The sequence below is a fragment of the Scatophagus argus genome, chromosome 5 (assembly GCF_020382885.2).
Source record: "Scatophagus argus isolate fScaArg1 chromosome 5, fScaArg1.pri, whole genome shotgun sequence".
Lineage (NCBI taxonomy): Eukaryota > Metazoa > Chordata > Actinopteri > Scatophagidae > Scatophagus > Scatophagus argus.
In genome coordinates this window covers 12,100,988-12,123,816 of record NC_058497.1, presented here as the reverse complement: position 1 = coordinate 12,123,816, position 22,829 = coordinate 12,100,988, and the positions used below count along the sequence as shown (strand labels likewise).

The window sequence follows — 22,829 nt, the reverse complement described above, 5'->3', positions numbered from 1 at the left end:
ATTCCCAAGCAACAGCCCACGATTTTGATCAAAGTTCAGTCATTAACAGAAAGTCTGTTAGTGAAACAAAAGGCAAATGCCATGTGGAAATGGTTTATAATGACGATGGCGATTCAATTTGGGGAGGTTAATATTATCGGGATTGTGACGAGCAACCAAAAGAAGCAGGAGAAAAAATTAAACTATTGGAGAAATAAATATGGGTAAAGGAGAATCCGAACACTGTTTACCATGCAGGAAATACGTCTAAACATTTAATGACCTCTTGACAAAAAACATCACATGGGTATAGTAATGCTTCTCTCAGCTTCTTCTGTCTGGGTTTAGATTAGTCTGAAATTAGAAGCTGTTTTCTCCTGTTACTGTTTGTCATTACCAGCACAACAAGATTAAGTATATGGCTGAATAAATTTAAGGATGACGTAAGAGTGTTTTTTTTATGCACTACAAAAAAACGACAAATAAAAAACAGAGACAGAACCTACACAACCCACACAAAGGCACAATTCTCCTCATGCAATGCCTATCGTCATTTGCCTATTGTTATTTAACATGGATTAAATGTGTGTTAGTCCACAGGCATGTGCAACTTTAAAGCTGCGCTTATTATTATGAAGTTGCTATTGCTAACATGTTAGCAATTAACAATTATTTGGAAGTGCTTAGACTTAACGTCAAGCAACATTTTAGGTTTGGCGTGGTAATGTACAAAGTCAATTAACATAATCTGAAAGGATACACGTTATCACCAATGCATACATGTAAACACTGACAGACCTACCTGTGTTAGCCTGATCGTCAGAGCTGGTATCCACTGTAGTGTAATGCTCTAATTTGGCACTGAGTTCCAACTCCAGCTGCTGCAAATTTTGCTCTCTTAGCGCTCTTTCCACATCTTCAGTAAACTGGATTTGCTCGGCCAGACACAGAATCTGCACCAAAATAAAACTTCAGACACTTCAAAGCAATCATGTTTTTTTTACTGGAAAACTGTGTTGTTTCACGTCCTGGCATAACTCAACTTGAACAGCCAATGTTTGTATTTGATACTATATAGGTGTATATAGTATCAAATACAAATGGGTTATAAAAAATGCACATGTACCTGTGATGGGTAACGTGAGGGATCCACCTCCCCTTTCTTCCCTGCTGAGACACATTCATATAGCAGGTGCTTCAGTGTCTCCTTCATTTCCACAGACAGTTCACTTAGCCATACCTAGGAAGATGGAAAACATGAACACAAACAAAAACAGTGACTAAAACTCTTTGATAATATAATATACATATCAACCCCTTATTCAGAAATTAAGGCAAACTAATTTAAATAAACAAAAACAAATAAATACATGTAAAGCTTGTACCTTGTGCAAGTGTCCATTCCGACTCACATTTCCATACATCCAACACAAAACATACCACAGGAAAATTGACACAAAACCCCTCACAACAGCTTTACCTCCACAAGGCTGGAGATGCGTATGAGGTTTCTGAGTGGTACTATCTCCCCTTCCAAAGAACACATGGCGATGATGTGCTGGCACTGCTCATCAAACACAACACTGTGGATTCCTGCACAGATAATACACACACAGATTACCGTCACTGTCCAGCAGAATATGTTACAATACAAAGAATACAAGAGAGAGAGAGAGATGAGACAAGGAAAAAGTTAACATAAAAAAGCACAGCATAAGAAAACAGAATAGAGCAAAGCAGAGGTTTCTGACCTCCAAAGAGTTTCTTGAGGTGTGACTGGATGACAGTTGGGTTGGTTGCCTGTCCAAGAATCTCTAACAGATCATCATCTCCTATGAAATAAAACCGTGGGAAGGCAGAGCGCTTCTCCTATGACATCCACAACCACACACACGCACATAAAAGTAGTGATGCTTAAAAGGTATGTCAAATATATGTACTCTTTGTACACAGAAATGAACTTGTGAGTACCTCCAGGAATTCATTGAGCGACTTTTGGCAGCGCTGCAGTTGATCAAGTATGGTGACCAGTGAGTTTCTGATGCCTGCCCTTGAGCTCAGCGAAACGACTCTGTTGTCTCTCTGAATGTCTGACATTATAGACCTGTCACACATAAGGAGAAAGTTTTGTTAATGAATGTGCATAAAACACACACTTACTGTAAATTGTTCTATTTGTGACATTTCTCCCAGAAAGACATCCTAGTGTTATACTGAATATCAGCCACTATGCATTTGAAAAATATTACTCGATCAACACGTGTGCTATGCAATAAGAAAATAAATTATCATCATAAAGGATATAGGAAGATATGCTCTGGCTATTTCTCATTAAAATTCAACAGAATTATATTTTACCTGCATTACTCTAGCTGACAACCAATTTACATTATAAAAGAAAAGCTAGTCTAGCAAATTATAGATCTGCGCTAGTTAACATTCAGATTTTTTATCTAGACATCAGTTAATCTAATGTTACAGGCAGAATGGTGACAGTAGTTTTGGGAGTATTTAATAATGTATGCAGTGCAAGCTACATAATGTTAAACTTGCTTATCACAGAACAATTGTCAGGGTTTGGTAGTGTTTTCCCTGTGTTTCCTTGTGTTGTCAGGTGTTTTCCCCTTTCCTCATGTGTTTGTTTCATCCGTGTAAGTCCCCTCTGTACGTTTCTGTACTTGTGTGTGCTGGAGCAGATGTAGGTCACATTGTCCTACTTTCTTCCCGCCAACTCACTGCACAGCTGCAACTAATCGCCTGATCAATTCATTCTTCCACTCTTAGCCAGATCGTACGAGAGTCAAGTATAGCGGAATACACATCAGGCCAGCCTAATGTTCTTGTTCTCTTTTTGGCTTACCTTCTGAAGCATCCGCTAATTCCCTTCTCTTGTAATTTGTGCATGTATCTTTTGTGCTTTGTTTCTGTTAGTGGGTTCATAGTCTTTGGTTATGATTCATAACAGCTAGTTTGATGATTAACAATTTGTGCATTAAGCACAAAGAGAACACAGCAGAGACAGATAAAAAGCAGTTTCTCATCATCTCATTTGCTAGCAGTGTTAGTATGCAGAACTGTGATGCCATCAGGGAAGATCAGACAGCTAATCACTATAATGGTGACAGGAAATATGCTCCTATTAAGAGGAAGGCCTCTGGGAGCTGTTGGTGTCGGCCTACAAGTTACCAGCATGGCAAACAACAAACAGGAGAGGGGACAAGATGGATAGGAAAAGCACCATGACAACTAGGCACCACAGTGGTGTTTAATATGTGTCGCTAACTCTAAACTTTACCCACATTTTCACTTGGCCTTGTTCATTTTGGACCATATTTTTATCTTTGTGCTTGGTTATTCAATAGTAATGCTTAAAATACTTAAAATGCCCACTCTAAATGTGATGTGTCTCTCTCTGCCTCACGCACACACACACACACACACACACGCAGTACCTAAAGTCTTCATCAACCCGTTTAAAGCGGGCCTCTTCTCTGGGTAACGCCCCTCGTCCGAAAATAGGCTCCAGATAAACCCAACGCCTCTGGATGGCATTCAGATTCAGCAGGTAATCATCTAAGTCTGACAGACGAACTTCCCACAGACTGACCTGGATAAACACAAAATATTAGTTAGTGCTTCATTAAAGATTTATAGACCCTGATATACAGCACGGAACCACCAATGGCAAAAACCTTATATCAATACAAAACTACAGCAATTAATGCAATTATGTTAACACATGTAGTAGCATTAATAAACAGGAGGTTTTCCCAAAAATAAAAATGGACCACTTAGAGATTCATGAACACACTGTTGCCTTTGACCTGACCTTGTCATGGAAGCTGCGGTAGTAGGGAGAGTCTTTCAGAGACTGCAGCAGACAGCGGTTATCTCCCACCTGGATGGGCACAGAGTGGTGATAAAGCAGCGTTTGCTAATGCTAAAGATTTCAGATATGCCTGTGTTTTCCTGACAATGTTTATGTGTTTTCCAGGTCCATCTACGAAGTGGCAGTGGGAGTTATAGAAAATGTTAGCTCAAAAATAATGAAACAAGGAGAAATTCCATCCATCCATCCATCCATTTTCTATACCGCTTATCCGTCAGGGTCGCGGGGGGGGCTGGAGCCTATCCCAGCTGACTACGGGCGAGAGGCAGGGTACACCCTGGACTGGTCGCCAGTCAATCGCAGGGCCAGGAGAAATTCCAGCAATGTAAAAATAGTGAAAGAGGAGCAGCTGAAACAGCTGAAGGAGCCTTTCCAAACAATTACAGCATGTTTTTATAAGCAAGACCTCATATTTGTATACCATCCAATTAAACACCATTATGTTAATTTAAAGCTTAACGTTTTAGCTCACATTTATCAGAGGCAGAAAGGTGTAAGACAGGAGGTAAATCTAAATATATAAGAAAACATAACAGAAGTATCCCTTAGAGAAATTTCATGGTCATCAGGATGTCATCACTCCGTATCATTATCTTTTTTACACTACCCCTTTTCTACACCTGTTTAGGAAGGAGTAGAAAATATAAAAGTGAAGTCAGGGACTAGACACATATTTACTTTACAATTGTTCAGTAGCATTTTAAAATTAATTTTGAAACTCAAAGGCAGGCATTGTAAACAAAAAAAAACAAAAAAAAAACCTCACAGGGTCCTACGTCTAATGTCAGATGCCAACAGAACATCATCAATAACAGCGTGAAAAGTCATCTCTGTACCATCAGCTGAACTAAAAGTTTCTCAGAAACTACATGGAGGCCGCTGCTGTATGCACCTCATCAGTAAAACTATTTTGAAAGTTACAGTATGACTCAGTGGTATGACCAGATGTATCCTCTGTCACAGTGCTAAAAACACAAATCACTTTCGAGTTATTTGTGTGTGCAAAACATTGTGCATATATTGAGACCCCATTTTTAACTTCAGTGTTAAACTGCATAATAATATATATATCTCTTGTAAATCAAAGTCAAACACATTCTTAAATATTATATATATATTCAATATTCATTCTAAAATCAAATTAGTCTTTCTGGGTCTGCATTTGACTTTACAGCTCTTTCTAATTGACTGTTTCGGTGTAGAATGTGTGTCCAGGGGCCATCCCAGGTTCAGTAATAAAGAAAAAGTCTTGAGAAAATAAAATTTTGAAAAACCAATGCTTAGTGTAAAAAGATGAAAAACAATGTGTGGCAGTTACTCAGATCTTGAGTCGTTGAGTAATCCCTTGGTCACAGGCGTGAAAAGTTAGGCTGAGAACAGTTACTGGGCATACACATGTGTTTTCTAAGATTGTAACCAGTTACAATAAACCATATTTGATTTTACAGATTGAAGTTTAGCGACTGCCAAAGACTAACCCTCTTAGTGTGACACTATGCATCACGGGTGGGTTTTGTGTCTATTTTCAGTCAATTGTTTGTTTGCCTGTGTGTCTACCTGGTTGATGATATCCTTCCAGTCCTTGATGAGGGTCAGAGTGCACCTTCTGCTGTCTGTATACTCAGTGAGGGTGAATGTAGCTGCAGCTCCCCACAAATCCAACTCCCTCAGCGCTTCTCTGATTGTCACTTCTGCCTGAGCTCGACTGTTCAGGTCCTAATTGCAAACACACACACATACACAGATCATTATCCACCTACAAATGAAGATGAAGACGTTATCTGTGGTTTGTTTAGACATATAATGTCATTGACACACCTAAAAACCTAAGATGAGCGAGAAACACTTGGCATGTGCTGATATGAAACTTTACTGTATGATTAGCTTTACTAAAATTATCTCAATATACAAACTGTTAGCTTATACTCTGAATCATTTACATAAGAAAAAAAGAACACAGCAGATCAGTTAAACTATCTGTCATAAAGGCCTAAACACATCAGAAAAAAGTTTATATTGAAAAGTATATTTTTAAAAGCAGTATCTAAACTCTCCGCAGCCTGCAATCTCTCCCAAACTGATGCAAAAGTATTATCCAAGATTTCAGTTTTCAGAAGTAGTGCTTTCTGACTGATGTTTGTAAGATGAGTAAAAAACTGACTGTCTTAATAATTTATTCAACCCCAAAAATGTTTATATTTCACCAAAATCTTTATCATACAGTATATTGTATCATATAGTATATTGTATTGAATTTGCCTGCAAATCTAAATAGCTTTTTGTATGTGAATGAGCTTTTCTGTCTCAGTACATGTGAAATTTCTTTCTCCATGCTGCCCCTTAGTTTCCCAAGTCACTTACTGTGGTAATGTTGGTAACCATACTGAGTTGTGTGTTCCCTTAAAAGTGTGTGCTTCCCCTCATTATTTAAACATGTTTAAACATGTGCCTGTGTGAACATACCTTGAGCTCTAAGGCCTTTTCTATGATTGTAGCTGCCACCCCGAGGAGGTCATTAAAGGTGAGCCTCTCTAAAGTTGTCCCTCTTGGAAGGCCCAACAAACGGAACATGTCTAACCAATGGTCCTGGGACAGGTGCTCCCCGCGCACGTACTTCAGCACTGGGACCATGTTCTAGACATGCAGATGAACAGATGTGAAAGTAAAAGCACAAATAAATACACAGATACATAAATACAGTACAATACATTCAGTTCTTGATAATGCTTTAACCACCACCAATGACCTATAGTACTTCTGTTTTTCCAACAGTAATGCTGTCTTATTGAATTGGAACATGCACATGAAGACGAACATTTCAACACTGTAGTTTCTAATGAACTTGACAATGATATGTCATTCCATCAACTTGACTATGGTCTACCTTGTATTTGTCCACTTCTCCTTGTAGTTTAACAGACATGGCAGACGGCTGCTCTAGCTTCCTGAGCCTGTCCTGCCACGTAAACAGAAACTCCTCAAACACATATATCTTACTCCTGTAAAACGATAAAAAGATACATGTAAACACACACTTGAACACAAAGCAGTGACAAAAAAACTTCCAAATTAAAAAACTGAGATCCATCAACAGCATGCCCAAACATAACCCTCTTACCTGAATGTGATCCAGTCCTCTTGGGCTTTTTCCATGAAGCCTTGTTGCCACTCCTCATAAAGGCCCCAAATCTGGCTATACTCCTCCATGTCTCTTTTTGTCTCTTCTGCCAGAGAGAAATCTGGAGCGTCCAGGTCAAAACAGGTGCAGTCCTCTCTGGGGAGAGGAGCAGAGTCAGACTTCACCCAACAGTTAGGTGCAATAAAAGAAAGAGATGCATACTTTTTATTTCTTTAGAGTGGAGACCACCTGTAAAGGCACTACAGTTTGGTCAGGTACTTCAAACGCACGACTCCACAGGCAGGTTTTTAACAGAAATTCTAGTCTGGAACAACTGCTTTGCACATGCCCTGAACTGTAGTGTAAATGAAATTATCAAAGCACAGCATTTTCTAAGAAGAAGAAGACACTGAACATCCTTCTCAGTTGTCCTGACTCTCTCAATAAAGAAAAACCATAAATTCAACAAATTGAAAAAGAACTTACAGGAGTTTAATGCGCACAAGTTCTAGCTCCTGGAACTCTTGCTGTTTGTCCCTGATGGTCTGGAGGCATGCAAGAAGGGCAGCATGATCGCTAATCTCAAGCACATCATCTTTAGGCTTCAGCTGGTCCCAGCGGGCCTTAAACCGCTCCAGATCTGCCTTGTAGGCCTTAATATGACCAGCAGCATTACTTCGCATCACCTCCACCTTATGGAAGAACAGCAGAAGGGAGATGAAGCATCACAAAAACACAGTCAAGGACAGAAAAAAAGAGAAGTTTGGGTAAATGGACAAGTGAAATGAGAGTTAGAAGGATTAAAAAGGGTTAAAGTAAAGATGTAGCAGAGTTTGTGAGTTTATGTGTTTATGTCACCTGTTCTTTGATCATGAGCTGATGGCTCTCCATGACAAGCTCTAGTTTTTCCCACTTGGCCCTCAGTGAAGACAGTGAGTCCAGCCCAGCCCCAGCCACCGCCCGCAGCAAGCGGTTCTTCTCCTCGGCACACTGGAACTGCGGTAGGATCTATACTCATGGATAAAGTAAAGTTACTTTGCTATTTTACATGTCACGTCAAATGATTGGCACATCCCATAAAGAAACACAAAACACTCTTAAAATGTATCATACAGACATACAGCATAAATGCCCACACACACATCCATGCATCTCATTACTGACTGTAGCAGCTGAGAGAATTTATATACTGATATGGAATCGATGAAAAGCCATAAATAAAAGCAACAGTGTTAAAGACATTGTTTTAAATTTCTTTGATGTTATTTCTCAAGTTCCTATCTGTAATGTAGAAGTGTGTTTTGTCTTACTTCAGGTTTGCGAGCTAGTATCTGGCTATATTTGCCACGGGCTGCACCAATCTCCTCCATGCTCTCTGGACGAGTGGACAAAGACTCCACTGACTCTGAAACAAAACTGTCTATGGCTTGTGTGTGGCCTGCAAGCAAGAGAAAACAAGATACACAGAAAGTAAGGTAAACCAAAAAGCAGACAGAAAGTAAGTGCCAAGGGAATATCACTGGGCCAAGAGAACCTCATCCATTTTCTGTAATGCCTATCTGTTTATCTGCTTATCTTGGGGGGTGGCGGCACCAGAGCATATCCCAGCTGACTACGGGCAAGAGGCGGGGTTCACCCTGGACTGGTCACTCAGTCAATCGCAGGGTCAACACACAAAGACAATCACACACACTCACACCTAGGGATAATGTAGAGGAGCAAGTTAACCTAATGTGCATGTTTTTGGGATTGTGGGGGAGAAGCCGGAGTACCCAGAGGGAACCCACGCAGGCTCAGGGAGAACATGCAAACTCCACACAGAAGGGCCCAGACCAGGACTCAAACCCAGAACCTTCTTGCTATGAGGCGACAGTGCTAACCACTGCACCACTGTGGGCTAAGAGAATGAAAAACAAAAATGAAGTAAACAAGAACAGATAAAGACAAGGCAATAGGGAAGGATGTGGCTTATGACTAGTGACAACTTCATTCAGATCTGCAATTTTAATGCTGTCAAGGTCAGAAAACACAGTGGAAATTCAGACAGCATATACAGGCATAGACAGACGTATAGACTCTTATACATGTGTGTATATATATATATATATATATATATATATAAAACAGAGACAATGAAGTTGTCTGCCTTTACCTTGTATGGACTTCCTGAGTGATAAGAGCAGCATGTCAAAAAGTCGCTGGATGAGGTCATCAATGATGGCTTTTACTGGCTCACAGTTGACTGTAATGCAGTCTACTTTCTCCTGACTGACAAATAAGGAAAGAGTGGATCAGTGCTTGACAAATGTGCAAATTTCCTGTATTTGTAGTATCAATGAACATGTGACCTTTCATCATAACAGCTGAATCAGAGAAGTAAATTTAATCCTGCCAGAGGAAATTCAGTTTCCTGTCAGTTACAACCGGCTGAAGAAGATTCCTTCTAAAACTGATTCATCATAAAGAACTAAAGACAAGAATTGGCTCTTGTCTGAATTGCTTAATTGCTGAACAAAGAATTTTCAGATTCAGGTCTCTCAGGTAGAACACGAGACTGCAAAAGCAGGATGTTTTTCGCCTCTCCCGTCAGGTGCAGCCATACTGCAAAGGACTTGTTGTTGTATGGAAATATGGGAGGATGCCATGAATAATATAGTATTTAGTGTAATTTCAGGTTAGGTGTGTAGATTGAAATGCATCAATAATAATACTGAGTAGCTTTAAATACAAAAAAAAACTCTACATAAAATAAAGCTGGAACCACAAGAACATGAATAAAGATGAGTTTACTGTTCAGTAATAAACACACATAGTGACTTTTACTGGCTCACAGCTGGCCAAGGTACAGTCTACATTCTCCTGACTGACAGAGGGAGGAGAGGATCAGTGTGCAATTAACATGTACCCACGCACCTTAAGAACTGAACCAAGTCTCAGAAACCAGTGGCTTATGATGAACTCAGAGTTTCTTGTTAGCTAATCTGAGTCTTACTGATGTAAAAAGCTAAAAAAAGTGGGGAGGTACCAAGATAATAACTGGAAGTGATCAATGAGCTTGTTTTTTTTGTCTGTTTTTCATGGCTGTGGTTTGACATCTGGTTTTCAGTCCTACAACAGGACAAACCATGCCATACTAGCATCAGCAGTCCAGGCTTGTGGTGATAACAACATGTGACCAGGCTTTATAAAGCGTTCATGCTAACGTGCAGGTGCTGTTTTTTTCCCACTGATTTGCAATAAATAAGTATTTTATAAACACACCACACATTCAAAACATTGTTTTTGAGTTTTATTATATTGTGTTCATTATGTGTAACACATACCCAGGCAGACGTTCTGACTCCTTCCCTCTGGCTTTCAGGGCCTTGAAGTTTCTCTCCCAGTCTTGCGCAGAGTTCAGATGCTTCTCCACTAATTTTTCTAAATCAACCTGGCCCAACACCACCCACTCCTACAACAGACAAACACACACAGAATAACAGTACTCCTATTATAATTTTAAATGTGTGTGTGAAAGGTGGCAGAAGTTGCATGTTACAAAAAGAAATAGATGACTAAATAAAAACAGAAGTAAAGAAGGATTTAAAAAGAGAAGTCTGGTGGTGAGGGATTTCCCCTCCACTTTAGATAAGCACAGCAGCAGACCGAGGGGAAAAAAGTATGTTCAAAGTTTTGTTAGGTTAGTAAAAAGGGGGAAACGCTGACAATGAAAATAAAAATGGCTACAGTTAGCAAATACAGAAGCATGACTTATTCAAATTGTACACTTTCGAAGAAAAGGATACATTTGTGTAAAATACAACAACGTTGCAACACAGCATCATAGTGGAGCCGTACTAAGTGCCATAAAAGAACAAGGCCGAAGGACCAGAAGAAACTACTTTAAATTTGCATTCTACAGTTAATGGGTAATTTCAAATTTGACCTTTGAGGCCAGGCCCAAATCTCTTCGCATAAGCAGCAAGCTTGCCACAGAACGCGATGCACTAGTTTCATTTTGTATTGTGATAATTACCCTACAAATAAAAATCTTCACTACGTTTCTCTGTACATTACACATCTTACAACATCTTTTTTTTACAGGATGTCTGACTTGTCACAATCATTGTTAACGTCAAAATCTTTTTGTTGTTCACACACCTTGAACTTGTCTTGTATAGCCTGCAGGCGGCTAAAGAGGTCCTCAGCCTTGCTGAAGATGGTGAGGAATCCAGAGGCATTTCTATCAATCATGACGTTGAAGATGAGCTCCTCCCCCTGGGCACTGACCCCTTTAAACTGGCTTGGGATCGAGATGAACCGCTTCATCTCCCTGAAATAGCGTGCTCGCACCTCCTCAAATGGAGGACGGAACTGCAAACGGCCCTGCCTATTCACAAGAAGAGGAATGAGGAAAAAGGTAAGAATTTTTTATTTAAGAAAGAAAAAAGATAAGAAAAAATAGAAATGCTGAAATAGACAAGTGTGAAAATTGAAAGGTGGGGAGAGAAAGTCAGAAGTCGTTGCTGTTTGTTTAAGATGGTGGAAGTGAGAGGACAGAAAAAAGATGATGACACATACAAAAAGCGTTACAGAGAGAGACATGGAATAAGAGAAGACACACAAAGAGTGAGACAAAATGATGACAAAATGAGAAGTCTGTGTACTGACTTGAAAGTGAGGTCTACGTTTATTTCAGGGAGGTTCTTATTAAGAGCCTCCAGACCCAACTGGTACTGATGTTCAAGAGCCTTGTATAACTGATGATTCCAGTGCTGACGCCATGCCCGCATGTCATCAGACCTAAAACCCTATACACACACACATGCATGCATCATCTTTCCAAAGAAGGGAACAAAAATTTATTGTACAAGTTGTGCAATATCCAATGAAAAACTTAGTAATGATAACTAAAATACCGGTAATTCTGAATGATGTTTATTCACATTGATGATCACAGTAGCCACAAAGGCCCAAGGTGAACCTTTATGTTTTAAATGAAGGGTGGCAGAAAAGACACCTATACTTCTAACTGTTGCTGATACCTGAGCCTCCAGAGTGGCAAAGCCGGTGCGGAGGTCCTGCAGGCCATCCTTCCACCTCTGCTGATGTCTCAGTAGGTCCACGTTCATCAGTGTCACCACCTGAGATACGTACCCAGAGGTGTGCAAATAAGTGGAGTGATAATGTCTCTACCCTCCTTAGGCGGCTGATGTGCCCTTGAGCAAGGCACTTAACCCTCAATATATGCTCCTCGGGTGATTGCTAGCCACCCACTGGTCCTGTGTGTTTCACTGCATGTTGCATGTTGCATGTGTGTGTGTTTCAATCAGTGATGGGTTAAATGCAGAGAAGTAATTCCCCAGCTTGGGATTAATAAAGTAAGTTAAACAAAAAAAAAATAAATAAAAAAAAAAATAACTTGTTCTTAGGGTTTCAATGAAAATAATTCAGTCAATAATTTAGTTCTAACTGCCTCTTGCATTCAATCATCTAATAAAATAGCAGACATCAAAAGATAACGGCTTCCTAATACCTTTTGAACAAAGTCAGTATGCCATTTGCGTAACTTCCTGTTCTCAGTGGAAAGTTTCTCGGCAGCAGACTGCAGCTTCGTAATGTAAACTTCCAACTCTTTGGGGTTGTCCCATGTGATCTGCATTTTACCATCTGATTCCTTTGACTGAGAACGAGGGTTCTGACAAATAAAACAGAAAGATTATCTCCAGTTCAAAATACAAAATTATTACCAACACGTAAGTTCCTTACTATACTACTCATGACCTCTATAAACAATATTTTTACAATATTTAGCATGCATGGCATATAATGTAAATATAGCAATTCCCAGCTGTATGCATACCTTAATGACCTGTTCAAAGGCCAGTGCAAGACCAAGCATCATAGGTCTCTGTGAGGGAATCATCTGCTGGTCAATAGTGTTGTAAAAATGGGCCACCTACAACAGAGTAAACTTTTATTGCAAGCTTGAGCTTGAGCCAATCCAAGTCAGAAATAATGAAACAGAAATGAATATATTGTTATATAATGTGTTTTTCTGTGTGTTTATGTGTGTCTCACCTGCTTTAGGACAATGGCTTGTCTGTAGAATTTGTCTGCGGTATTAGTAGCCTGTTGTATCTTGGCTGGGATGGGAAAGCCCAGGGCAGAGAGCTGCCTGACCTCCCTGAGCAGACTGACCAGTCTGTCTGAATACTGGATCTTCAGCCTGCCATCCACATGATCCAGGTCCATCACACGGTTACTGGCTTGAAGACTATGAAGAGGGACAAGTTAGAATGGAGAAATACAGAATACAAAAGCCACTCATACCAGTACCACCTGAAGTTCCTCTGACCAATATGCTAACTGAGGTGATGGCGAAAATTTAAGATGCAATTCAGTATTTCCGTATGTAACATACGAGCTTTCCGTATGTTTTGTTAGTTGAGATCAAAGTGTGCAGTGTTTCCAACCTGATCCCTGAATTGGGGTCAGCCAGTCCAGATAGTATATCTCTTGACCAGTCCTCAAATTGTTCCTGCTCATATGCTCTCAGAATTTCCAGCAAGTCATCACAGAAATGCAGGAACCCTTTGAACCCAGACAGCTCTGAAAGCAGTGCCTCAGCTATGCGGACAGAGTCCTCAACCTAATGTAAGAATATGAAAGAAACAAAGGTTATATAAAGATGAATATGGCAGAGGAGGGAATCAGAACAGATTATTCTTTCCATCATAAGAATTATTTGTATCTGCACCGTCACTAAAAAGCTGTCATTTTGTTACCAGTCACTTTCACATCATCACCATTTGTCTAACTGTCTGATCAAAGTTCACTCTCTTACACACGGAAATTAATGACAGACCAGAAAGTCCATGCTATTCGATGGTCAGCTGCATATAACATATGTGCATGTCAACATACACAGATACAGACACACAGTTACCTTGTGTATAAGCTGTCGGACCCAGACAATTTTGTTGACCACCTCAGGGAGGTTCCTGCCAATGAGCGGTCCAGACTTGTCTCCAGGGCCTCCATGGCAACGACTCTCAAAATCAGTCTTCAGGCCTAAAACAATCAATAAAGTAGAGACAGGGCAAAGATGAAGAATAACAATGTGTCATCATTGACTTTCCTTACATCGTGCACATCATTTGGCATTTTAGGCATTTAGGTAATACCAATTTATTCCAAATTTACAATGAGTGGGTAGTAACTGTTTCAGCCAAAGATATATACTGTTAAATACAGTATTTATTGCTGTATAATGGCAAGTCTATTAAGAGCATGAACTGTTCTTTCAGAGGTTGTATGTATATTGCTGCCTGTGTAGAAATCATATTTCATTGCCACTCTGAAACATAAACAAGTGCTTTGTGGCAGAACTGTGTACCTTTGTTGTAGTCCAGTAGTCTGGCAAGTAAGGTCTCTCTCTCTGACTGAAGCTCTTTGCTGATGGTAGGACGTCTGATCAATTCCTTGTGTTTTTGAAAAACCTGCAACAGCTAGAAAACAAAGAGACTCACATCCACAGGCACATATGGAAAGTTCTTACATCAAGAAACACCCACACACAATATTTTACAACCTGAACTGAAGTGGCATGTTTCACTACCTGTTGTGGATTGTCTTGGACGTCAGCAATGTAGCTCTTTAGTCTGCCAGCAACTTCCTGCTCTGAGGGAGCCATTTGCCGCTCAAACTGAGCCACTGCTGCTCTCCAAAGAGGCTACAAAAACACAGAACAGTCATTCTCTAAGTTAAAGATGGAAGAATCATCAAAATCATGAACTACTTTTAAATATACAAGACTTATACACAGGATGAAAATCAATTCAGCATCAGGTGGATGGAAAATTGACCACAGCATCAGCTACACAAAAGTAAGTACAATCATAATCTGATGGAAGTGGCTTCAACCCTCGCCACTTGAACCCTCTGTACAAACACATACACACTCTCGGTTTCGCACTAACCTCAGTGTAGGGGTTGTAATGCAGAGGGTTGAGTCCGGAGAAAGGTTCAAAAACGCGATCTGAAGTCAGAGCCTGCTGTTTGCCTGCTGGTAGCAGACGTAGCAGTTTCTCATGAACCATGCGTAGAGTCACCACCTGGTAGAGATAAAGTGTGTGTGTGTTCACACGTTATCTATGTCCACTGTTTTATTATGTCGTTAGTTATCACACTGACAGGAGTCAACAACATAACTTACTTTTTGTGACTCATTAAACTGCAGGACTAATTCTAAGATGATGTGTATACAAGAACGGGAGACACACCACAAACAGTCACGTCAAACACTCAATGGAAAATACTAACAGGACAGATATTAACATTGCACCCACAAAGGAAAGGAAACGATTTATTTTAAAGAGGAAAGAGGCATCTGTAAAATGTATGATAATGGGGAAATGTGTCTACATCAGTGCAGCCACTTTCCCACGTCTATGGTAGACTTTCTAGTCTGAAATAAAACTTCAGAGAATGATCTTGTACTACAAACACTGTTATGCATACAAATGTTTACTAGAGGCAGATAGCTTATCAAGGCTAAGTCACCTTTCAGGACATCACTCCTTCAAGGTCTGCATTTTGAGACAAACATGTCATCGTGGGTTGACTGTCCCATTCCATTGGCTCATTTCCCATAAAAGTTCACAATATGACTAAAGGCAAAAGATCACATCTCTACATATGAACATTATAGAAATGTAAGTAGGTTACTTTATGGGCCATTAAGGTGCTTTACAAAGGAGTACTATAAATTTTACAGTGTTGCATAACAAAGAAAGAAGTATTTTCAGGGGACTTAAGAAAGTCACAGGTGAGGTCTTCATCAGTCCGTTTATAGCTCATTTTTTCTTACTTGCTCTAACCTAATAAACAACAAGTGGTATTTCTAAATAAATGAGACAAGGAAAAGACAGCTAAACGGATACTTGAAAGTACATTCCAAGAACTGATTGTGATGCTTCCATTGTATCATAATGTCATGTGGAAAAGGAGAACTATGAACTGTTACATAATGTTAAATAATACATAAAGTGTTTCTTAGTCCCTGGATCAAAACTACATCTTACCTCATCTAATCGTTTTGCAAGGCAATGAAGGGTTTGCGGGCAGTGTTTATTTCCTTTCCAGGGGTGGGGAGCATGTCTCTTCCATACCTGAGAAAAAAGGCAATTACTCATGTTTTTAGGGTTTACCGCAATCAAACTGATGATCTCCTTCCATGTTTTATTATGCAAGATGCAGATTCAGACAAATTTCATGTTAAAATAAATTTTTTCCAGCTGAACTGAAGTGAGGTGGTTAATAGTAGAAGAAATGATAAAGCTTTGATTTGTGAAACCATTTTGTGCATACTTTTATTTACCTGTCCAGTCAGGTGCTCACAGGCTACCACCCATTGTTCACAGATGGCAATGCCAGTCCTTAGGTTTTCTCTCACTGATACAAATGGTTCTTCAAAAATTTTATGTCCACTCAGCGTCTTCTGCACATATCTTCCCAGGGCTCCACCTTGTACATGAACATACCATCAAATACAGCTTGAAATCATGACCAGCATTTAATTATTGACAAGCCAAATTCTGTTTTGTATACTAAGGAGTTCCTCTGGAAAATAAAGTCAGTTTCATTTCTCCAAGCATGTTCATTCCTTTCATCTTTTGTGGCATACAGCTTGACGCACACTGTATCTTTAAAACAACATCAGCAAATATTTGTTTTCATTTCCTGCTTTTGCTTTGCGTATGTGTGAGAGAGCCCCACCAATAACATCCATGAGTCGAACCATGCGTGTTTCCGGATAAGGTTCAAAATCAGTCTGCCTCCAAACATCATCCAGGGTGTCTTTGCTCTGTTCCACCAGATCCACAACATCCAGCATAGATAAGCCATCAAGACCACCATACTCCTGGTAGAAACAGAAAAAGATGTATACTTTGGTGTTTTAGATAAGTTTAGTTTTACTCTCCCAGTTAGTTCACAAACTGAAATACCAGATTCCGAGGAAGCGCCAGCTTCTAGAACAAAAGAGTATGTGAAGTTATGTTAATTTTAAGACTCAGAATTGTTAGTGTTAGTGTTTCAAGGTTGAAAGCAAGATGAAATTGTGTTCCTTTACCAACTTACCTGTAGAATCAATGCTTAGTTGAGCTACAGAGTAAAATTAACATTTCAGTAATTATAATTGAGCTCACAACAGCCGTGTATACATATAAAAATGATATGTAGTAAATGCAATATTTTTAATTTTCTTTGTCCTTGTGCCCTGTCCTGATCCATAAAAGTTTGCATGCATACCTTTTGTATGGGTTTAAATTGCTCAGTGAAATGTGTCGCCCTTTCTCTCACACTATTCTTCTCAGCAGACTCAGAGAGATCGGCCCAGTACTGGAACTCATCATTGGGAGTCAGGATGCCTGCAAAGAGTGGAAAAAAAATACCAGTACATCTTATGATCATCTGAATTTATCCTATTTCTTATCAGATTCACGTTTTTTTTTAAGTAAACTGTGTTAGCCATATACATAGTAACTCTTCCTAACAGGCTACACTAAGAGATGTAAACAAATTATATTCGTATGCATATATTAGTGCCATATAGTACAGCATACTGTTAAAAGCCAAAAGGTTACAAGTCAGTAATAAATTCAAGCATAGTTTTAAATTAAAGTTTAGTGGATAAAGGAAAGGATCATCTTTTCCATCTAATGTTTACATATAAATACTATATAAATATGGTAAATGTTTTCCTTTAATGCATAATAGCAAGCTTTTTCATATATTCATTCAATATATCTAAAATGTTTCGTTCCTCCAAAATCCAAATATTTGGGAAAAAAGCATCAATGCTCCTGAGCTGTGTATGTCTTTCTGCAAAAATACATTTGTATACCATATACCATACCAAGGACATCTTCCTCCATGCGGCCCTTCTTGGCAGAGGGTTCTCCTCCAGACTGGCGGACTACCGAGCCCAGGCCAAGCTCCAGCTCACTCAGCAGGCCTGCCAGCTTAGGGTCAAATGCTGAACGCCACCGCTCATCCTTGACAGAAGTGAAAGAGAGGCACCACTTTTAGACTTAACAGTATTGTTTTCTGATCCTGCCTTATTTGGGGCTCCAAAATCCTTCATCAAAAGCTTTGGGAGATAACACTTATCACTAGTATTGATATGTATATCACAAAAACCAACGTAATGTTCATTTCCAATAAATTTCAATTTCTCTGAACTGTCTTTCTTTTCAATGTTAATAGTCTAACAAAAAACACAAGAAATGTTTTCACTAATTCCATGGGATGCATCAATGGATTTCCTAAATACACACGCACATGCTCACCTTCAGTAGTACAGGTGCGAAGACTTGTCTTACAGCCTGGTACAGGGTGTGGATGGGAGACTCCAGCATGGATGACACAAGGAGGCTCTGATGAAGGTTGTCTTCAGTGATTACTGTTGGATGCAGCTTAAAGAACACCAACATCTTCTCTCTGTTGTCTCCTATTGCTTCAATCTGATGAAGGAAGATGAAATATTAAAAAGAAAATTATAACACTGTGTCACTGTCCAGTCAACATATGATTAATTGTTGTTTTTACAAGTACGAAGCAAAAATAAGGTTACCTGCCCTGCTCATATAAATAATAGCAGGCTAATAATTTGACACACTCAGGGGAAAAACTGTTAGGAGGCAGGCCCAAGGTTTGTAATATTACTCAATATCTTTACCACTACATATGTGTGAAATAATGTCTTCTTTCTATGGAGGTCAACTAAATGTTTTATGTAGTGTAAATTATGGTTTAGTTGGTCTTTTTAACCAATTAACAAACATAAGTATAAGGTTAGGGGTTTTCCTTTGTGAGTTATACAAATCCTTACACATGGATATGTTGCTCCACACTCGGAAACTTAAACACTGTGATAATCCCACTTGTAACACTAAAGTAATAATAAACATCTGTGTTACCTTATTTGAGAAGTGAAGGTTATTGTCACGTCTGCTGACAGACAGGACAAATTCATTTCCATCATCCAAAAAGTTGTTGAGGTCTGGGCTCTCAGCCAGGGACGACAAAGGTTTTATCCCATAGAAGTTTCCAGTTGTGGTCAGGATAAACTTTTTGCGAGGATCATCTGAAGCGTGGGGCATCTTTGAGTGGAAATAATGTACTGATGTTGAGAAAATATACAAATAGTAGTATAAAAAAAAAGGAAAGCATACAAAAATAGTAAAGAACCTTACTATAGGAAGAATGTAGCTTAATGGTAGCTACTCTGTAAAACACACACCTCTACATCTTTTTAAGTCTTAACGTTATTTCTACAGATTCTTTAAGATTTCCAGTTTTCCAAACATTTCTCATGTTAATGAATGTTACCATTTCAGAAGCAGGCAATAACTTACCTTTGCATCAGGACCAGTCCAAATCTATGTCTGCAAACCCATGAGGAACACAATCTGGGGCCTTATCTCTAACCAAGACAAGTTACAGAAAGCGTTGATTAAGCTTTAACGTGATATTTAGTGATATTTAGTAAGTGTGCACGCTACCGACTCAAAACAAGGAAATACAATCAGCTTTTAAACAAGATATCCAACCAAAATACATATTCCCAGGTTCTTTCCGAATTACTTTTCCCTAAAGGTTATTATGTGAGTATTTAGAGTCGCTGAAGTGATGCGATTGTGAATTTATCGCTGCACGACTGTTAAGTTTCGCTAACGTTTCCGTCTTAAAATGTGCTGGTGCTGAAACAAGCTCAAAAAACAGCATGCATTCAGCCACTCTTCTGTATTTAAGAACATATTGCTTACATGGAAATGACTCGAATAGTGTCTGCAAAGTTATGGTGCAGCATTGTTGCTAAGCTAAGCAATGTCTACAGAAAGGCTAACACCAGCTAGCTAGCTAACCTTACCTCACCGTGAATCAAAGTTAAGCATATTATATAGCGGGCTGGACTACAGCGCGCTAGCAAGCTAACAAAAACCTTGGTTTCATACCGTTTTGTCACCGATTGTTGTCCTTTATGAGCTATGAGTAACTTAATTCATAGAGAGACGCTAATGATTCTCTTGGTCGTGTCTGTCTGTTCTTCAGGATTATGCTTGCGTGGTTACCAGGTAGCTACACAGCGAAACTAGAATCCTACGCAATGTTCGTACGCCACTTACTTAGAGTAGGTTCAGAATCTATGAATATATTACTTTGACTGCAGAGCTTCTGTAGTTTCAGTCGTTTTAACATTTTATAGTGTCTGAAAGGGAATATGCCAAAAAAGTTTTAGAGCTCTTGCCTTAGGTTGTCTTTGTGACAATTCTCAGTCTTGGTGAAGGAAATTAGTTAAGATATTTAACATACAAACTGTTTTTTTACATTTCCGGATAACCGGAAATCATGTTTAAAAAAAAAAGTTCATGAACTTAAAGTATTCACAGTATGTACTCAGAACTCTCCCTCTCTCTCGCTGTCACACACAGACACCCACCCGGGGGGGGAGGGATTCCCTTGACATGGACCAGGGGTTTCATTTCTGTCACTGACTTTAAATAGAATCAGAATCAGAAAAACAGACACTCGGTTGTCACACTGTGTCCTCACACCCAATTGCGCATGTATTTATTTAACTGAAACTCAAGCAGACTGTGGGGTCAAAATGATGGCCTTTTTCATCCTTGTTGATCTGTTAATACTGATAACCACATCTGCTCTTTTTCAAAACAACCTCGAAGCCATTCCTTGGTATTGCCCCTTGAACTTTCACTTGGTTGCAATCCAATGTTTTGCTCAGGTCTCACTCCCCCAGCAAACATGATTATGTTGAGTCAGAACAACTTTCCGAGACTGTGTAGTAGTAATGCTGTGGCCTTAATATTTCTGGAGCATAAACAAATTAAGAATACTTTAAAGAGACAAGCAGATATATGATAGTTGGGGTTAGTGCAAAGTTTGCAGCACCACACAGTAAAATTATTTTTAACAGAGAATTTTCTCTGCTCAGTTTAAGGGAGCAAATAGGAAGTTAGTAAAGAAAACTGGTAAAAGGTAAAAAAAAAAAAAAAGGGTTCTTCTTGGGTTTAAAAACTCCCCCTCATTTATGAGAACTGATTTGCTTATTAAGTCTTATGGGGATGTGACTCCCTTTCCTCCCACATGCTTGCCTAGCCAACACATTTTTGTTCAGCACTTAAGCAAGGTTGTATGGGGAAGTGTGGGTGTTAATTGGTCTAAGCTGTACAGAAGATCTACTAGAATACATCATCTTTACCATATATGTCTTTATGTTAGTATCTTTGTGATGAGGCACACAGCCCCTAATGTGACTGAATGAGCCTAATCTCCTCCTTAAAAAGATTTCTATTTCATGTTCACTGTACATCAATATCATTCTAGCAGTCTAATTATTCAAAAAGAACCCAGATATATAGTTGTATGCTCAAAGTGATGTAACAGTCTCAATGGAAAATTATGTGAGTCAAGTGAAGGAAGAGAGTCTACTTTCTGGTAAATAATTTGTCAAAGTTAAGGGATACACATGGAAAATCCCTGGACTTCATGTCGTGTCATGTTGTGTCTTCCCTAAATTCTGCACCTGTGAACAAATTCAAGAATGTCACATTTTCTTAATAATTAATATTTTAATCTCAATGGAGCATTTGATTTATGCTCTTCCTATCTTCTGCTTTTTTTCCCCCCCAAGTGTTCCACCCTTACGTACCAGGTGTACTGGCCAGGTGCAATAGAGACTTGATCATGGTCACTGCTCTTCCCAGTGAGAGACCTCTGGTCCATTCAGGGCATTCCCCTGATTTCCATCCAGCAGGGAGATGCCTCCCAACTGGGGCCATGGGTTTTCTAACCACTTTTCTTTACTGGATTCGAGAGTATGATGATGCAAATTGAAGTTGTGAAAGTGAACTTCCAAGAAGCTATAAAAAGACCACTGAGAATGTAAAGAGAAAGTAGCAGCTCACATTGTGGTGACTTAAACACTGTGGGTCAGAAATACTTCAAATATTTGATTCAAACAAAATGAATACATTACAGATTGTGTTCAGTTCCTATACCCAGGTTAGATTAGCTGGGCAGGAACATTACGAAATCGTAACTTTTTGAATGGTGTTCAACAGGAATTAAGTAGGTAATAGAAATAGATCATTTCATTTCTAATTATGCATAACAAAGGGATTAAAAAACAGAAGTGAAAAGATGTTCTACCACATGTGGGTGAAGAACAAAGAATAAAGCCTGAACATGAAACACTGTGGTTAGCGGAGCAGAGGTGTTGTGGGCAAAACAGATGTGGGAGCATACTGTTTTTAGAGTTATTGAGAAAAAAGCACACCACCTGGATCCAAGATTTAAAATGACACTTTGACCCTAAAACTAGAGTTTACAGTAATCCAACATACGCTCAGACACATTCAATTCAATTCAATTCAATTCAGTTTCTCAGGAGATTCTGGATCCAGCAACATGCTCTGGAAGTGCTAAGGAAAGATGGAGCACAAGAGCTCCGGGGGAGAGGGTGAGTTAGTATTGTACCAGTGATGGGACATGATGAGTGAGTCCCCCTGCTCTGAAAGCTCGGTGTCTGAGGATCTCCCCCAGCAATCTAAACCTATAGCAGCATAACTAGGGGTTGGTCTAACTAGGAGGGTTTTAAGTCAAACTCATGCAACACTGCTCTTCACAGATAAACCATCATCCTGAAGATGCATTTCCCCCCTGTTTGGGGAAAAACATGCCAATGCTGTTTCCACTTTAGTGCCAGAATGTTGTTTTGGGAAAATCTAAGCCTGCAGACATTCAAACCTACTTTGTAGCACCTTCCTCAGAGCAATC

General features: G+C 39.3%; 1 protein-coding gene across 5 annotated transcripts in view; it reads right to left on the bottom strand.

Moving 5' to 3' along the window:
• The window catches only part of LOC124059064 (cytoplasmic dynein 2 heavy chain 1), a 105,958-nt gene extending 85,804 nt beyond the window's left edge, over positions 1-20,154 (bottom strand). For 2 of the 5 annotated variants that reach the window (XM_046388807.1, XM_046388811.1), the window contains exons 1-36: positions 19,988-20,152; positions 19,388-19,455; positions 18,950-19,132; positions 18,320-18,493; positions 17,887-18,025; positions 17,280-17,398; positions 16,746-16,890; positions 16,348-16,493; positions 16,052-16,138; positions 14,948-15,082; positions 14,587-14,700; positions 14,365-14,476; positions 13,915-14,039; positions 13,442-13,617; positions 13,047-13,242; positions 12,829-12,924; positions 12,502-12,663; positions 12,011-12,109; positions 11,637-11,776; positions 11,127-11,355; positions 10,310-10,437; positions 9,139-9,254; positions 8,297-8,424; positions 7,845-7,994; positions 7,473-7,678; positions 6,987-7,142; positions 6,753-6,867; positions 6,332-6,502; positions 5,426-5,584; positions 3,809-3,877; positions 3,432-3,586; positions 1,951-2,083; positions 1,731-1,848; positions 1,460-1,572; positions 1,106-1,219; positions 782-932 (exon numbers count right to left, since the gene is read on the bottom strand). In XM_046388807.1, coding sequence (XP_046244763.1) covers positions 782-932; positions 1,106-1,219; positions 1,460-1,572; positions 1,731-1,848; positions 1,951-2,083; positions 3,432-3,586; positions 3,809-3,877; positions 5,426-5,584; positions 6,332-6,502; positions 6,753-6,867; positions 6,987-7,142; positions 7,473-7,678; positions 7,845-7,994; positions 8,297-8,424; positions 9,139-9,254; positions 10,310-10,437; positions 11,127-11,355; positions 11,637-11,776; positions 12,011-12,109; positions 12,502-12,663; positions 12,829-12,924; positions 13,047-13,242; positions 13,442-13,617; positions 13,915-14,039; positions 14,365-14,476; positions 14,587-14,700; positions 14,948-15,082; positions 16,052-16,138; positions 16,348-16,493; positions 16,746-16,890; positions 17,280-17,398; positions 17,887-18,025; positions 18,320-18,493; positions 18,950-19,132 — 4,759 coding nt within the window. In that variant the 5' untranslated portion in view covers positions 19,388-19,455; positions 19,988-20,152. Of the gene's footprint in view, positions 1-781; positions 933-1,105; positions 1,220-1,459; positions 1,573-1,730; positions 1,849-1,950; positions 2,084-3,431; positions 3,587-3,808; positions 3,878-5,425; positions 5,585-6,331; positions 6,503-6,752; positions 6,868-6,986; positions 7,143-7,472; positions 7,679-7,844; positions 7,995-8,296; positions 8,425-9,138; positions 9,255-10,309; positions 10,438-11,126; positions 11,356-11,636; positions 11,777-12,010; positions 12,110-12,501; positions 12,664-12,828; positions 12,925-13,046; positions 13,243-13,441; positions 13,618-13,914; positions 14,040-14,364; positions 14,477-14,586; positions 14,701-14,947; positions 15,083-16,051; positions 16,139-16,347; positions 16,494-16,745; positions 16,891-17,279; positions 17,399-17,886; positions 18,026-18,319; positions 18,494-18,949; positions 19,153-19,387; positions 19,456-19,987 lie in introns of all 5 variants that reach the window. The other 3 variants (XR_006843361.1, XM_046388809.1, XM_046388810.1) reach the window with 3 other exon arrangements.
• Positions 20,155-22,829: the final 2,675 nt, after the last annotated feature.